Below are 18248 nucleotides of genomic sequence, written 5' to 3'. Positions count from 1 at the left end.
TATGATTATTACTAAGTGAGATTGGACGTGTCACTTAACCTCTCTGGGCCCCAATTTTCTCATATGTAAAATGGGTATAATAATACCTTTTGCATTTAACGCAATGGTTTTATTACAAGGATCAAATGAAATTTAAAATATGTATTAAAGATCAAAGTATAATTTGATTTAAAGAATTCTTATGATTAAAGAAATTTGAGAGTCAGTACTAAAAACAAATCTGTAGGTATACAATTTTCCATGAATATCTACCTAAATAAATAGAAGATCCTCTGAGGACTCTGAGGACTGACTTCTATGAATCATAATTAAATACAGAAAAGAAGATTAAGGGCTTTAGTTTTTGGATACTATTCTAGGTGTTTCCATTGCCAAATAAACTCATTCATTATAACAATAAGCAATATAGTCATTTCAACAGAAGTAAGATTTAGCTCTCTAGGTATATTAGGCCAGGATAGAATTACTGGAGTTTAACCTTGAGGAGATACCCCCTGATGATTGAGGAACCAGCCAAGGTTGGTGCTGTGGTTCAAGGAACTCATCAAGGACCCAGGGGTCTTTGAGATTTCATTTCTTTCTATCCTTGGCTTGCAGCTTTCTTCCTCAAGCTCATGAGATGACTGCTGTTCCTCCAGGCACGAAGTCATTATTTCAAGTGGGAAGAAGGGGAAAGGTCAAAGGGAAATATTGATACGTGCTAGCTGAGTCTCTTTTTATTGGGAAAATGGGAGTTCTTCGGGAACTTCGACACTATAGGCTTCCACCAACATCTCATTGGTCAGATCCAGGTCACTTCATCATCCTTAGTTGTAAGGGACCCTGAGGAGATGAGCATTTATAACTTTATACATTGTCACCTTGAACAAAACTGGAGTTTGTTAATAAAGAAAGGGGAATGGATATGGATAGGCAAGTAGCTATGCCTGCCACACTCCTTCAGCTAATTCTGGCATCTTTCTCAAGAGTTCTGGTGCCCAATGACAGGAAGCCCAGAAAACTGGGAGATTCTGAGTTAGTGACAGCTCTCTAAGGTGGCTTTTAGCCTAGCCTGTCTGTCTTCCCCCAGTGAAGTGGGAGAAATTTCCTGGATTTTCTCTTTCCTGGTTCCTTTTCCCAGCTTAGTGGTTCCCTGACTCAGTAGCCTCACTCCTGGGGCCAGTGGATCCTGCCTGATAAGGATCTAATCATCATCCTGGACAGACTTCCCTAACTAATCCTAGGAGCAGTTGCCTGAAATGTGCTAGGACAATTCGTTGAGCAAGATCCTTGGGTCATCAGCTGCCTGTGAGTTGTCATGTGTATTCTTCTACCCTGGTAAAGTTATATCTTGAGGCTAACAGAGAGCACTGAGACATTCTTCTACATTGAGAAAAGTTTTCTGCCGATAACGTGATCATTAGGCATTCAGAAAGAGAGGAAAACTTTGGTTTCAAGCTGGAGAGTTTCATTGTCTTTACTTACCTCTCACCCTCCACATTTAATTGTTGGTTGAAATTGCATTTCAGATTTGCACATCATACCGTCCAGATTTGCCAGAGCACCGTCCACTTACTGGCTGGTTTCCCTGTGTCACCAGTGGAAATAGACCTCAGGATGAAGGGAGTAAGCAGCTAAAAGGTAGCCTGGAGAGAGAGGATGAGGTTTGGCTCAAAGTAAGTGGCCCAAATGGATTTTTGTGAAGGCTGTGTATAGATTGTGCATGTGTGTGTGTATAAATGATGCATTGGAATGGCTTGTCAGATTTCCTTTTATCATCTCAAAGTTTTTACATTTTGAATATTTTCATCTCTCTTTGAATGTTGGACTTTTCTGTATAAGCAATCATTTTATCAAAGTATAATATACACATAGAAAAGTACAAAAATCAGAAATGCACAGATCAATAAATTTTTACAAAGTAAACATCCTCTCTAACCAGCACACAGATCAAGAAACAGAAAATTAACATCACCCCCCAAAAGGCTCTCTCATTCCCCCTCTCATTTATTATATGACAGAGGTATCTACTATTTGTTACTTCTGCCACCATAGATTAGTTTTGCCTATTTGCATTTTATGTAAAAAACTTTACAGTATGTACTATTTGTGTCTGATTCTTTCTTACTCAGTTTTCTGTTTGTGGGATTCATCGTGCTGCTTTACTTAGCAGAAAAGTTCATTTCCATTACTGTGTAGAATTCCAGTGCATGAATATGTCATACTTTATTTAACCATATTGATGGACATATAGTTTATTTCTAGTTTTTCTGTACTGTGCATTACAAATAGTTCTGCTATAAACACTTCTGTACATTTCTTTTGGTGAATGTATATAAACAATTGGGTATATTTGGAACTGCTAGATCATAGTTAGGCAGATGACCAGCTTTAGTAGATAATCCCGAATGATTTTCCACTTGGTTGTACTAGTTTATACTCCCACCAGAGGCCTATGAGTATTCCAGTTGCTTTACATTTTCACCATTACTTGATATTTAAAATATTTAAAAGTCTTCATTTTGGCCATTCTGTTGGGTATGTAAATGTACCTCCTTGAGGTTTCAATTTGTATTCACATGTTGGCTAATGAGATTAGGAGACTTTTACATGTATATTGGTCATTTGTAGATACTTCTTTTTTTTTTTCTTTTTATCTGAAGGGCATATTAAAGTCTTTTGCTCAATTTTCTATTGGACTGTCTGTCCTTCTTAATTTATATGATTTCTTTACAATTTTCTGAATGTAAATCCTGTTCCAGTTATATGTTATTTAATATTTTCCAACACTCTGTGGCTTACTTATTTTTACTCTTAATGGTATATTTAGATGAACAGAGTTCTAAATTTTACTAAAATTCAAATTATCTTCCTTTTTGTTTATGGTTAGTGCTTGTCGTGTGCTGTATTTAATAGTCTTTGCCTACCACAAAGATATACTTTCCTATGTTATCTTCTAGAAATGTTATTGTTTTACATTTTATATGTAGGTGTACAATCCATTGGAATTTTTGTGTATTGTGTGAGGTAGGGATCAAGATTTTTTCTCCCTAGACCTAGAACTACCATTACTCAAACTAAAATTTTCTTTTCCCCTCTTTGCTGCACTGTGTCACCTTTGTCGCAAATAAACTGGCCATATATATGTGGAGATCTGTTTATTGTGGAGATTCTACATCTTGTTCTGTGTATCTGTATACAGACTGATCTGTATATCATTGCATCAGTGTTATACTCTTAATTACTGTACATCTTTTATGAGTCTTAAAATCAAATAATGTAAGTCCTAAAACTTGTTCCTTTTTTTCCTGATTGTATTGGCTATTCTTGGTCCTCTGAATTTTCATATAAATTTTGGAATCAGCTTCAATTTTCACACCTAGGAAAAAAAAACCTGATGCAATTTTGATTGGGATTTTATTGAATCTCTGAGTCAATTTGGGGAGAGTTTTCCCTTTAAAATACTGTCTTCTAACATTTTCTTTGAGTTACTTAAGTCTTTAATTTCTCTTAATGTTTTATAGTTTTCTGAGAAAAGGGGAGTTGAATTTTATCAAATGCTTTTTCTGCATCCACTGAGATGACCATATTATTTTCCCCTTTGTTCTGTCACTGTCTTGATATACACTGATAAATGTTTAAATGTTAAATCAACATTAGATACCTGAGGAAAAAAATAACTTGGAGGCTATGTATAATCCGTTGCCAATAGTTTTGGATCCTATTTGTGAATATTTTAAGTGTTTTTTTCATTTATATTCATTAGAGATTGGTTCCTACTTTTTTTTTTTTTAATTTTACTATCTTGTCAGGTTTTATGATGAAGGCTAGGTTTGACTCCCAGAGTAAGTTTCCTTTTTTCCCCAGTTTTCTGGAATATTTTGTGAAAGGTTGATGTTAATTTTGGAGGAATTCATCAGTAAAGCTATCTGGGTCTGTGTTTTCTTTAAGGAAAATATTTAAATATGTGTTAAAATTTTAAACCAGATATTGAAAAATTTGGGTTTTTTATTTCTTCTTAGGTCAACTTTGGTAAGTTGAGTTTTCCATCAAGTAATTAGTCCATTTTTTCTAAAATTTTGAATTTATTGGCATTAAGTTTTTCGTAATGTTCTCTTATTTTATTTGTAATATTTCCAAGCTCCCCAGGACTTTTTTTCATTTATGCTATTGTTAATTTTTGGCTTCTCTCTTTTATTTTTTTGCTCAGTCTTGCTCAAGATTTATCAGTTTTATTAATCTTTTATTAATGTTTTTATAGAACCAAAGAATATATATGTGTGTATATATGTATTCTTATATATATAAATATACATATATAAACATAAACAGAAGGAAATAATGAAAATAGCATTATTTCCTTCCTTTTATGTTTACATTTAACTTGCTCTACTTTTTCTAGTAACTTGAGATGATGCTTAGATAATTAATTTTTAGCTTCTTTCTTTTTAAAATATGTGCATTAAGGCCACAAGTTTCCTTCTAATTTGACTTTAGCGACATACTACAAGTTTCACATCTTATTTCTGTTATCATCCAGTTCAAACATATTTTCTAATTTTTATTTGATTACTTTTTTGATCCCTGAGTTATTTATAAGTATGCTGATGAACTTCTAAACATTTGTGAATTTTCTGGTTACCTTTTTATTTTTGACTTATAGCTAGAGTCTTCTGTGGTCAAAGATTATATTTGGTATGGTTTCAAGCCTTTTTAATTTGTTGACCCTTGAATTATGGAATAGCATCTGGTTAATATTGATAAATATTACACCTACTTTGAAAGAAATATGTAATCTGAAATTATTGGATATAACATTCTATATATTTAACATAGATCAAGTTCATCCATCATGTCATTAAAATTTCCTATATCATATATATAATATAATATATATACATATTTTCCCTGATATTTTGTATACTGTTTCCATCAGTTACTGAGAGATATGGGTCAGACTTTCTTACCATAGTCTTGAATTTGTCTGTTTCTCTTATTTTTGTCAGTTTTTGATTTATATATTTTGAAACTATATTATTAAATATGCAGGCAGTTCTCACTTTGTAGTGTGGGACCACAAAATGACCATGTATCCTAAAACTATACAAAACAAACTCAGTAATCGATGGGAAAAATTATAATTGTTACATGACCTTTTTGACACGATATTAAAAACTCTCTTATTTTCAGAAATATATGTGAAAGGAAGTGAAAAAATAGTAAATTTTAGATCATTATAATTAAAAAAATTACAAACAGAGAATTAAAGTGTTTCATTTCTTTGTTTAAAAAAAAAGAAAACTACCAAGTGTAGTTTGAACAGTGCTTGCCTTTTTTTTTTTTGCTTCATATGATTTACATTACAAAGCAAGCAGTTTTTCTGTGCCTTTGTGAATTGTCATATTCCTTCCTAAGTTTGAGCAGCTTCCAACATTTTATAGTACTTTGCACTTTCAATGTTATGAAACATCTCTGAGAGTTCTTTTAATGTGAATTTTTTTCTTGGCATCATTTCCTCTGGGACATCTTCATCCTTTTTGTCACAACCACTTTTCTCATTTTTGCTGATCATTTCACTTTCACTAAGTTCCTCTGGCTGCAAATCCAGTCTCCCAAATGGCAGCAGCATCAACATTCCCACACTCAGCTCTTTCGTCTGTAACTCTATTTACCTTTAATTCAAATTTCACCTCCAGCATTATAATTTTTTGTTTCTTTGCTGCACTTTCACCCTTGCTGGCTGATCCCCTTTTTTGATTATCCATGTTTGTGAAATGTCATGTTTGTGAAATGTCATGTTGGTAAAATGTCACTGGTAGATGAGGCAACACAAATGCACACTTTTCTGCCTCTGTGTGAACTGAATAACAGATACACAGTAAACGATCAATGACAGTTTGAAAGAAGTGATGTAATTGGTCACTGATCATGATTCTCAGTTGTTATTTACATGGTGATTTGTGGATGGAAAGACTGTTAATGGAGTTTGTACTTTCTACAGTTACAGTTATTTTTTGGTAACTGAAATTTGAATCATATCGTTGGGACTCTGGTATTATATAACTAAATGGTGATAACTGATATTTTTGTATATGGAAACTGTGTAAAGTGAAACTAGTGTGAGTAGATAATTTTAGAATTTTTATATCTTCCTGGTGGATTATCTCTTCTAACACTAAGAAATGTCTCTCTTTATCTCTAAGAATATTTTTTAATAGATCTTTATTGGAGTGTAACTGCTTCATAATACTGTTAGTTTCTGTTGCACAACAAAGCGAATCAGCCATATGCATACACGTGTCCCCATATCCCCTCCCTCTTGAGCCTCCCTCCCATCCTCCCTCTCCCTCCCCTCTAGGTCATCGCATAGCACCAACCTTATCTCCCTGTGCTATGCTGCTTTTTCCACTAGCTATTTTACATTAGGTAGTGTATATAGGTCGATGCTACTCTAACTTCGCCCCAGCTTCCCCCTGACCCCGTGTCATCAAGTCCATTCTCTATGTCTACATCTTTCTTACTGCCCTGCAAATAGCATCAGTACCATTTTAAAAAATTTAGAGTCCATATATATGCGTTAGCATACAGTATTTGTTTTTCTCTTTCTGACTTACTTCACTCTGTATGACAGACTCCAGGTCCATCCACCTCATTACAAATAACTCAATTTCGTTTCTTTTTGTGATGAGAAATGTTCCATTGAATATATGTGCCACACCTTCTTTATCCATTCATCTGTTGATGGACATTTAGGTTGGTTCCATGTCCTGGTTATTGTAAATACTGCTGCAATGAACATTGTGGTACATGCCTCTTTTTGAATTATGGTTTTCTCAGGGTATATGCCCAGTAGTGGGATTGCTGGGTCATATGGTAGTTCTATTTTTAGTTTTTTAAGGAACCTCCATACTGTTTTCCATAGTGGTTGTATCAATTTACATTTACACCAACACTGCAGGAGGGTTCCCTTTTCACCACACGCTTTCCAGCATTTATTGTTTCTAGATTTTTTGATAATGGCCATTCTGACCGGCCTGTGGTGATACCTCACTATAGTTTTTTTTTTTTTTTTTTTGCGGTACGCGGGCCTCTCATTGTTGTGGCCTCTCCTGTTGTGGAGCACAGACTCCGGACTCGCAGGCTCAGCGGCCATGGCTCACGGGCCCAGCCGCTCCACGGCATGTGGGATCCTCCCAGACCGGGGCACGAACCCGTGTCCCCTGCATCGGCAGGCAGACTCTTAACCACTGCGCCACCAGGGAAGCCCCTCACTATAGTTTTGATTTACATTTCTCTAATAATTAGTGATGTTGAGCAGCTTTTCATGTGCCTCTTGGCCATCTGTATGTCTTCCTTGGTGAGATGTCTATTTAGGTCTTCCAACCATTTTTTAATTGGATTGTTTTTTTTGATAATGAGTTCCATGAGCTGTTTGTACATTTTGGAGAGTAATCCTTTGTCTGTTGTTTCATGTGCAAATATTTTCTCCCATTCTGAGCGTTGTCTTTTTGTCTTGTTTATGGTTTCCTTTGCTGTGCAAAAGCTTTTAAGTTTAATTAAGTCCCATTTGTTTATTTTTGTTTTTATTTACATTTCTCTAGGAGGTGGGTCAAAAAATATCTTGCTGTGGATTATGTCAAAGAGTGTTTTTCCTATGTTTTCCTCTAAGTGTTTTATAGTGTCTGGTCTTACATTTAGGTCTTTAATCCATTTGGAGTTTATTTTTGTATATGGTGTTAGGTAGTGTTCTAATTTCATTCTTTTACATGTAGCTGTCCAGTTTTTCCAGCACCACTTATTGAAGAGACTGTCTTTTCTCCATTGTATATTCTTGCCTCCTTTGTCGTAAATTAGGTGACCATATGTGTGTGGGTTTACCTCTGAGCATTCTATCCTGTACCATTGATCTATATTTCTGTTTTTGTGCCAGTACCATACTCTCTTGATATACTGTATAGTTTGAAGTCAGGGAGACTGATTCCTCCAACTCCGTTTTTCTTTCTCAAGTTCACTTTGGCTATTTGGGGTCTTTTGTGTTTCTATACAAGTTGTAAAATTTTTTGTTCTAATTCTGTGAAGAATGCCAGTTGGTAGTTTGATAGAGATTGCATTGAATCTGTAGATTGCTTTGGGTAGTATAGTCATTTTCACAATATTGATTCTTCCAATCCAAGAACATGTTATATTTCTCCATCGGCTTATGTCATCTTCGATTTCTTTCATCTGTGTTTTATAGTTTTCTGAGTAAGTCTTTCACCTCCTTAGGCAGGTTTATTACTAGGTATTTTATTCATTTTGTTGTGATGGTAAATGGGATTGTTTCCTAAATTTCTCTTTCTAATTTTTCGTTGTTGGTGTATAGGAATGCCAGAGATTTCTGCACATTAATTTTGTATCCTGTAACCTTACCAAATTCATTGATTAGTTCTAGTAGTTTTCTGGTGGCATATTTAGGATTTTCTATGTATAGTATCATGCCATCTGCAAACAGTGACAGTTTTACTTCTTCTTTTCCAATTTGTATTCCTTTTATTTCTTTTTCTTCTCTGATTGTCATGGCTAGGACTTCCAAAACTATGTTGAATAAGAATGACAAGAGCGGACATCCTTATCCTGTTCCTGATCTTAGTGGAAATGCTTTCAGTTTTTCACCATTGCATATGATGCTTGCTGTGGGTTTGTCATATATGGCCTTTATTATGTTGAGGTAGATTCACTCTATGCCCATTTTCTTGAGAGTTTTTTTTATCATAAATCGGTGTTGAATTTTGTCAAAAGCTTTTTCTGCATCTATTGAGATGATTGTATGGTTTTTATTCCTTAATTTGTTAATGTGGTGTATCACACTGATTGATTTGTGTATATTGAAGAATCATTGCATCACTGGGATAAATCTCACTTGATCATGGTGTATGATCCTTTTAATGTGTTGTTGGATTCTGTTTGCTTGTATTTTGTTTAGGATTTTTGCATCTATGTTCATCATTGTTATTGGTCTATAATTTTCTTTTTTTGTGATATCTTTTTCTGCTTTTGGTATCAGGGTGATGGTGGCCTTGTAGAATGAATTTAGGAGTGTTTCTCCCTCTGCAGTTTTTTGGAAGAGTTTGAGAATGATGGGTGTTAACTCTTCTCTTAATGTTTGATAGAATTTGCCTGTGGAGCCCTCTGGTCCTGGACTTTTGTTTGTTGGAAGATTTTAAATTACGGTTTTAATTTCATTACTTGTGATACATCTGTTTATATTTTCTAATTCTTCCTAGTTCAGTCTTGGAAAATTGTACCTTTCCAAGAATTTGTCTGTTTCTTCATGGTTGTCCATTTTATTGGCATATAGTTGTTTGTAGTAGTCTCTTAAAATCCTCTGTATTTCTGTGGTGTCAGTTGTGATTTCTCCTTTTTCATTTCTAATTTTATTGATATGTATCCTCTTCCTTTTTTTCTTGATGAATCTGGCTAAGAGTTTATCAATTTTATCTTCTCCAGAATCAGTTGTTAGTTTTATTGATCTTTGCTATTGTTTTCTTCATTTCTATTTCATTTATTTCTGCTCTGATCTTTATGAGTTCTTTCCTTCTGCTTGACTTTGGGTTTTCTTTGTTCTTCTTTTTCTAGTTGTTTTAAGTGTAGGGTGAGATTGTTTATTTGAGATTTTTCTTGTTTCTTGAGGTGAGATTGAATTGCTATAAACTTCCCTCTTAGAACTGCTTTTGCTGCATCCCATAGCTTTTGGGTCATCATGTTTTTGTTGTCATTTGTTTCTATCTATTTTTTAAATTTCTTCTTTGATTTCTTCAGTGATCTCTTGGTTATTTAGTAGCACACTGTTTAGCCTCCATATATTTGTGGGGGGTTTTCCTTTTTTTTTTTTTCCATGTAACTGATTTCTAATCTCATAGCATCTGGTTGGAAAAGATGCTTGATATGATTTCAGTTTTCTTAAATTTTCCAGGGCTTGCTTGATTTGTGACCCAAGATGTGATCTATTCTGGAGAATGTTCCGTGTGCATTTGAGAAGAAAGTGTATTCTGCCACTTTCAGGTGGAATGTCCTATAAATATCAATTAAGTCTGTCTGGTTTATTGTGTCATTTAAAGCTTGTGTTTCCTTATTTATTTTCTGTCTGGATGATCTGTCCATTGGTGTAAGTGGGGTGTTAAACTCCCCCACTATTATTGTGTTACTGTCTATTTCCCCTTTTATGGCTGTTAGCATTTGCCTTATGTATTGAGGTACTCCTATGTTGGGTGCATAAACATTTATAATTGTTATATCTTCTTCTTGATTGATCTTTGATCATTATGTATTGTCCCTCCTTATCTCTTGTAACAGTCTTTATTTTAAAGTCTATTTTGTCTGATATGAGAACTGCTACTCCAGCTTTCTTTTGATTTCCATTTGCATGGTATATCTTTTCCATCCCTTCACTTTCAATGTGTATGTGTCTGTAGGTCTGAAGTGGGTCTCTTGTAGACAGCATGTATATGGGTCTTGTTTTTGTATCCATTCGGCCAGTCTGTGTCTTTTGGTTGGGACATTTAATCTATTTACATTCAAGGTTATTATTGATATGTATGTTCCTATTACCATTTTCTTAATTGTTTTGGGTTTCTTCTTGTGGGTCTTTTTCTTCTCATGTGTTTCCCGCCTAGAGAATTTTCTTTAGCATTTGTTATAGAGCTGATTTGGTGGTGCTGAATTCTCTTAGCTTTTGCTTGTTTGTAAAGCTTTGGATTTCTCTGTCAAATCTAAATGAGATCCTTGCTGGGTAGAGTAATCTTGGTTGTAATTTTTTCTCTTTCACTATTTTAAGTATTTCCTGCCACTCCCTTCTGGACTGCAGTTTCCACTGAAAAATCAGCTGATTACCTTATGGGGATTCCTTTGTATGTTATTTTTTGTTTTTCCCTCGCTGCTTTTAATTTTTTTTCTTTGACTTTAATTTTTGTTAGTTTGATTAATAAGGGTCTTGGTGTGTTTTTCCTAGGGTTTATCCTATTTGGCACTCTCTGTGCTTCCTGCACTTGGGTGACTATTTCCTTTCCCATGTTAGGGAAGTTTTTGACTATAATCTCTTGAAATGTTTTCTCAGACCCTTTCTTTTTCTCTTCTTCTTCTGGAACCCCTATAATTTGAATGTTGGTGCATTTAGTGTTGTCCCAGAGGTCTCTGAGATTGTCGTCAGTTCTTTTCATTCTTTTTTCTTTATTCTACTCCTCGGCAGTTATTTCCACCATTTTGTCTTCCAGCTCACTTATTCGTTCTTCTGCCTCAGTTATTCTGTTATTGATTCCTTCTAGTGTATTTTTTCATTTCATTTATTGTGTTATTCATCTCTGTTTGTTTGTTCTTTAGTTCTTCTAGATCTTTGTTAAACATTTCTTGTATTTTCTCAGTCCATGCATCCATTCTGTTTCCGAGATTCTGGATCATCTTTACTATCATTACTCTGAATTCTTTTTCAGTTAGATTGCCTATTTCATCTTTGTTTATTTGGTTTTGTAGGCTTTTACCCTGCTCCTTCAGCTGTGACATATATTTTGCCATCTCTCTTTTTTTTTTAATGGGTGGGATTTTGTTCCTGTTTTACTGGTTGTTTGGCCTGAGGTTTCCAACACTGGAGTTTGTAGGCTGTTGGGTAGAGCTGGGTCCAGGTGCTGAGATGAGGACCTCTATGAGACCTCACTCTGATGAATATTCCCTGGGGTCTGAGGTTCTCTGTCAGTGCAGTGGTTCAGACTCAGAGATCCCACCACAGAGCTTCGGCCTGACACCCGGCTCGTGAATCAAGATCCCACAAGCCGCATGGGGTGGCAGAAAAAAAAAAAAAGGGAGAACAATAACAAAGTAAAAAATAAAATTAGACTAGGAAACTAACTGATATGTTGGAAAGAATATAAAAATAAAAATATAAATGAATCAACAACTGGAAGGTACAACTGTACCACGATAGTAGAAAAGAGAAGGAGGGGAAAAACAAAGCAAAAGCAAAAGGGGGAAAGGCCTTTGCTGTGGGTGGTGGGACTTAAGCAAGGGCGAGGTTTGGGCAGTGGGAAAGGCCTATGCTTAGGACCCACAGGCCTGGAAAAGGCCCTGGGAGCTGTAGGGGGAAGGGACCCAGGTGTGTCCCCCACTTCTGGTCTCAGAGGGCGGAGGACCTCACCTGTGAGCTCAGCAGGCTTCCTTGACTCAGGTGGGTAGGACAAATGCCCTCCTCTCCTCTCTTGCTCCTCTGGTCCTGGAGGGCCCCTCCCGCCTGCCTCTCCTGATCTCCCCAGGCTCTCTCATATGCCCCCAGGACTCATGCAGCCTGGAGGGGGTGGGTACCAGCCTGGGAGCTCAGCAGGCTCCCCAAGCCCAAGTGGGAGGGGCAATCGCCCTCCACTCCTCTCCTATTTCCCCCAGAGGGCCCCTCCCACCTGCCTCTCCTGATCTCCCAGGACTCAGGGGCACTGGTCCTGTCTGGCCTCCACTTCTCCTCCACCCTCAGTCCCTCCATGTCCTACTGGTTCACTTGGGTGTTCCTCCCATCTCCTTGGGTGTCACGGTCCCTCACCAGCAGCTGGCAGGCACCATAGTTCTGGGGAGACGTTAACTCATCTTCTTTCCACACTGCCATCTTGACTCCACCTATCTCTAAGAATATTTTTTGCTGTACTGTAAACTTTGTCTGATATTAGTATAGCTATACCTTTTTGTTTATTTGCATATTGTTTCCTCTTCCATCCTATTACTTTTAATCTTTCTGTGCAACTATATTTAATATGCTTTGTTTGAAGTCAACATATCTTTACATATGTGAATAATATAAATAAATCCAAATCTAACAAATCTCTATATAAATAAATCTAAAATTCTCTATTTTCCAATTACAGCAGTATTTGGTCCAGTTATATTTAATGTAATTAATGATGCTTAGTTTTAAATCTACCAACAAACCATTTGTTATTCACTTGTTCCACATGCTCTCTGTTTTTTCTATTTCTTGCCCTTTTTAGATTAAATAAGTTGTTTTATTATTTTATGTCCCATTCTATCAGTTTATTAGTTATACTTTTATTTTATTCTCTATCTTTTTCACCCTCGAGATTTCAATGTGGGTCCTTAACCAGTTAGAGTCTGCTGTGAATTAGCTGTCTCACAGTTTCATAATCAATGAGTAACTTAGAATGCTTTGTCTCTATTTTCTGTTTCCTGGCTTTTTTAAGTTAAAATGATTTTAAATTACCTAATATTTACCTTTCCAGTGCTCTTTGGTCCTTTCTACATTTCTGTGCTTTCCTCATTTTTATTTAGCTTGAAGAAATCCATTTATTATTATTTTTTAACATGAATCTGCTGGCAGTGAGTTCTTCCAGTTTTTGTGTAGCTGAAAATATCTTTATTCGACATTTATTTTTAAAGAGTATCTTTGCCTGGTATAGAATTCTAGGTGGCCAGTTGTTGTTTTCAAGAATTTGAAGATGTTATTTCATTGCCTTTTTACCTATATACTTTCTTTGGAGAGTTAGCTGTACCATCTGATGTACATTACTTTGAAGGCAATGCCTTCTATTCTCTGGTGCTTTTAACATAATCTCTTTGTCTTTTGTCTTCAACAGTTTTAGTATGATGTTCCTAAGCCTGTTTTTCTTTGCATATATCTGGCTAACTGTTTGTCAATCTTCTTGAATCTGTAGCTTAATGTCTTTACTTGCCCTTCCTTTTTTGGACACCAAATTACATACATCAGAGCTTTTTGCTGTTTGTATTTTGTTCCTTTTCTCTTTGTTCTATTTTTCATTCTTTTTTTTTCTCCATGCTGCAGTCTGATTATCTTATGCTGACGTATCTTCTGTTTCACTAATCCCAAATTTTACACCATATAATTGGCTGTTAAACTGTTTATTATATTATTAGTATCAGTCATTTTATTTTTAATTCTAGAATACATATTTAACTATTCCTATAGGTTCTCATTTTCTTTAAAATTCTCCATCCTGTAGTCTATTTTAAAAATATATTAATCACAATCATTTTAACGTCTGTGTCTGATAATACTAATAACTTGGTGACCTGAGGTCTGTTCATGTTGACTTTTATTTCTTAACTCTCATTCATTTAGGCATATCTCCTGTCATACTGAAGAGTGTCTTAACTGAATATCAGACACTGAAAAATTGTGTAGGCTCTGGCTAATGATATCTTCCTTTTAAGATGATTTACTTTAAAAAATGTATAATAAAATTTGGGAAAGAGCACCTTAACTTAATCAGTACTTAAGTTGACTCAAGCTTGTGCTTCTGTATTAATGAGCCCTGAAATATTTCATAGTTCCTTTTCTCCTAAGGCCTAGTCACTTCAGGGGTCTCAACTAATTGGGTCTTCTACCTTGATAGTCTCTGAAGCACAATTTCTATTTCCTCAGCAATACGTGTCTGCTAAAAGTTCTGCTTAGCTTTTTGGTCTTTAATCTACCCATTTCTGCTTAGCTTCTTATACTCTTATTCTTCATAGTTTAGAATTTGAAAACACCTCAGTGGCAATAGTGGCACAGAATGTTAGGTTATCTTCAATGTGGTTTCTTTGTTTTTGAGTCTTTTCAGTCCTGACTGCCTTAGTTGCTCTCAAATGCTTTCAAACTTTTTTTTTTTACTTTATTCATTTTTTATAATCGTTCTTTTCAGGAGTATATGTTCTACTATAAGTTACTTCTTTATACCTGGAAGCAAAAATCTCCAACTGGAATTTTTAAAATGTATGTCAATTAGCTACCATATATATTTTAGGTTTGCACTCTGTTCTTCTTACAAGAGATATAGGAGTAATAGTACTTGTGTAAGAAAAAAATCATGAATATCATTGAATGTTAACATATAAAAACTTAAGAAAATTTAGTTTTCACAAATCCACATGATACTAAATAAATTAGGAAGTGATTTTAAAAAATAAGCTGATTAAGTTTTTTTCAAAGTTTTCTGAGGACTGAAGGATTTCTGACTCTTTATTATTCCTTTTATATTACTTTAATCTTGATTTGATATACAAATATGATTCGTATGCAATGGATCACAGACAAATTTATTACAGTGAGAAACAGCTGTACTGGAAAACATTAGCCTTGAAAATATCTTTCCAAAATCTTTCCTTTACTTGCTTGCCCAACAAAATTTCTATCATTTTAGTCCACATTTACTAAGGTAACTTGTCTCTCTTATCTTTCCTTATTATTATTATTTTTTAAAATCTGGGATCAATAGACCAAAATATGAGAACTTCTCTTACATAGAATAAAATGTAGATTCTTTTTATTATTTACAATAATAAGCACATTTTAAAGCCCTTTATAGTTTACAATGTGCATTCTCAACACTTTTTTATTTGAACCCCATAATAGTCCTGTGAGTTTGGCAAAGTAGGTGTTTTCATATTTTACAGATTGGGAAAATAGGAATCAAAGACCCAAGGTGCTCTACATCACCCAAGAATAAAAGGGTAAACCTGAAGTTCAAACTCATGCCTATTGCTCTAATCCCATGTTTATTTCTCTACACGATGTTGCCTCATTCAGTCAGCATTCATTATGCACCTGCAATATGCCAAACCCAGAAATAAGCACTGGGGATAAACAGGGAAATATGACACGAGCAAGAAAACAAATTAAAACATATGTGGAATGGAAGAAAAGGTTTCCTGTCTTTTGTTGGATTTCTTCTAAATTCTTCAAAGATGATATATCTGTGGATCTAGTTCATAGGATTTATTAAGTGCATAGTGTAAACTCCAGGTACCATTAAGGAACAGAGAAAGAAACAGAAGGCATGATCCTTCCCAGAAAGTGCTTTGGGTCTGAGCAATATAGACAACAAATGAAACAATCTGAGAAGCAGACGTTCAACAAAGTACTTGTTGTTTGGTTTCACAAGGAGCCCATCAGCATATGCAAAATCATATGTTCATGTTTATTTTCATGGCTGTTCTAAAATGTCTCCAATTAAGAATGGTCTCACTCAAGCTGGACTGGTTAGCAGTCCTAACTGAAACCACCACATGGTCATCATATTTTAAATACCAGGGTCCTCCATATTAGTTATAAATTATGGACCACTGTCTGGAAACCCTCGCTACATAAAACCTAAAGCCTGTTAACTATAATTTCCTCTTTTTTTTTGTTTGAGTTTAACTAGCCAAACACTGAATATGAATCTTCAACAGAAAATGCAGTGTATATTTAATTGATTGGATTTCAAAGATGAGAATCCCTAAAACCAGGCACTAAAGAGGAGAGGATAGAGAGAAACACATTTATTGAGATTTAATATGTTCCAGATATCTTATTATAAATTCTTATATGAATTTTTAATCAGAGATATGATTTTTCTGATTCCAAAAATGATTATCTGAAAACTCAGAGATGCTAAGCATTTTAGATAACATAGGTAGTAGAGGTATAGATAGGATTCAAATTCAAATCCAACTTATTCCAAAACCAATGTTTTTTCCTCTATACCAAGGGTTGGGAAATATTTTCTGTAAAGATCCAGATAACAAATATTTTAGGGTTTGTGGGCTATATGGTCTCTGTCACAGCTACTTAACACTGCTGTTGTAGAATAAAAGCAGCCATAGACAATACATAAATGAATGAGCATGGCTGTGCTCTAATAAAATTATACTTATGAACACCAAAATTTCAGTTTCATATAATTTTCACATTATTCACACTATTTTTCTTTGAATTTTTTCAACAATTTGAAAATGCAAAAACCATTCTTAGCTCACAGACCATAAACAAACAGGCAGTGGGTCACATTTGGCTCATGGGCTGTAGTGTGCTGACCTCTGCTCTATATCTAGTTTCCAGTTAATGCTAAAGGTAAGTATGGACATTTGCCTTAATTCCACACCATAACAACATTCACCTTTAATTCTACTCAATAAACACTGCCTAAAAATAAACAAAATATTGTATTGCAGAGGGTTTCAATGATGAATTAATCACTATCTTCACCCTTAAGGTACATACTCCGCAGTGGGCATGTTTATGCAACTATTGTAGAAGACAAAATGCTATGCTACAAACATAATGAAGTGTAAAATAGACTCAAAAGGACCTGGTGACTGATTGGACATAGGGAGATAGAGATAAGTCTTATCTTAGCATGAATTCCCCCATTTATCTCATCTTCCACACCCCTCTATATACCACACACACACACACACACACACACTCTAGGATTTAGAAATTTTAGTCATAACAGATTGCTTTCAGTGCTGGAAAACACCAAGGTTTTTACATATCTGTAACCTTTCAGGTAAAGAATTCATGTTTTTCCTTCTTGGTAAGTGCTTTCTCCACTTTGACTTTCAAAAAAACACATACTCATCTTCTAAGATTTAGCTCAAGGATTACTTCTTTTATAAGACCTAGACTTTCCTGAACTTCTCTCCCAAGCCATACTTAGTATGTATAATTAATCTCTTCCTCCTATGTGCCTCCTCAATAGACACTTCTGTCATAGTTCCTATACACTTCACTGTTCTTGTTTGTCTGTCTCTCCATCACATAAACTGTAACGATCTTGTGGGCAGAGACCATGTATAGTCATGGTTGTATGTCAAGCATTGAGCACAGACCCTGGTTGTTGTGATGTTTGAAATGTTTTGTGATTGCATGAATAAATGATGGGATGTTAGGTCTTAGCCTTGGCAGTTGGGAGCATATTGATACTACTACTTATGACCCAGAACAGAAGTGAGTAAGTAGGACTGTGGGCTTAGCTAGACTGAAAAGGGGAGGTGACAAAGGCCAGAAATAGGGGCAAACCACCTCTTCCTGCAAAACTTTTTAAAAGATGAACTGAAGTTTGAGTGGAAACCATATCGAAAAGAATTTTTTAAAGATGGGGAGAATTGGTCATTTTCCTTGGCTGTGGCAGGTGGAATTCTCTAGGAAGCAGATTCTGAGATGGAACTAAATATGAAGGATGTTTGATAAGCAGTAGCCTAGCTATCAGCATCTGTGGAAAAGAAGGAAAGAAAGCATAAGTAGGTGAAAAAAGTTGAGCAACCTCACTGAAGGCTTGGGTGACGCCTCCTATAAAGAAATAATATATATTATCACAAAGGACAAGTAGTAAGTGGAATAATAGTGCTGTAAGGTCTTTAATCTATTCAGGATATGGTGATTTTATTTGAATGTGGATTGTAATAAATTAGGCATACATATAATAATCCCTAGAGCAATCACAAAAAAATATACATTTACACACAAATAGCTATAGGTAAAA

At 35.1% G+C, this 18248-nt stretch overlaps 1 protein-coding gene across 1 annotated transcript in view; it reads left to right on the top strand.

The window, feature by feature from the left end:
* PAPPA2 (pappalysin 2) overlaps positions 1-18248 on the top strand; it is a gene marked incomplete at both ends in the record, with an annotated part of 293177 nt that overhangs the window by 147030 nt on the left and 127899 nt on the right. The window contains one exon of the mRNA XM_079728440.1: positions 1509-1655. Coding sequence (XP_079584566.1) covers positions 1509-1655 — 147 coding nt within the window. The remainder of the gene's footprint in view (positions 1-1508; positions 1656-18248) is intronic.

This window comes from Hyperoodon ampullatus (genome assembly GCF_949752795.1).
Source record: "Hyperoodon ampullatus genome assembly, chromosome: 2".
Taxonomy (NCBI): Eukaryota; Metazoa; Chordata; class Mammalia; order Artiodactyla; family Ziphiidae; genus Hyperoodon; species Hyperoodon ampullatus.
This window is presented reverse-complemented; position numbering and strand designations above follow the sequence as displayed.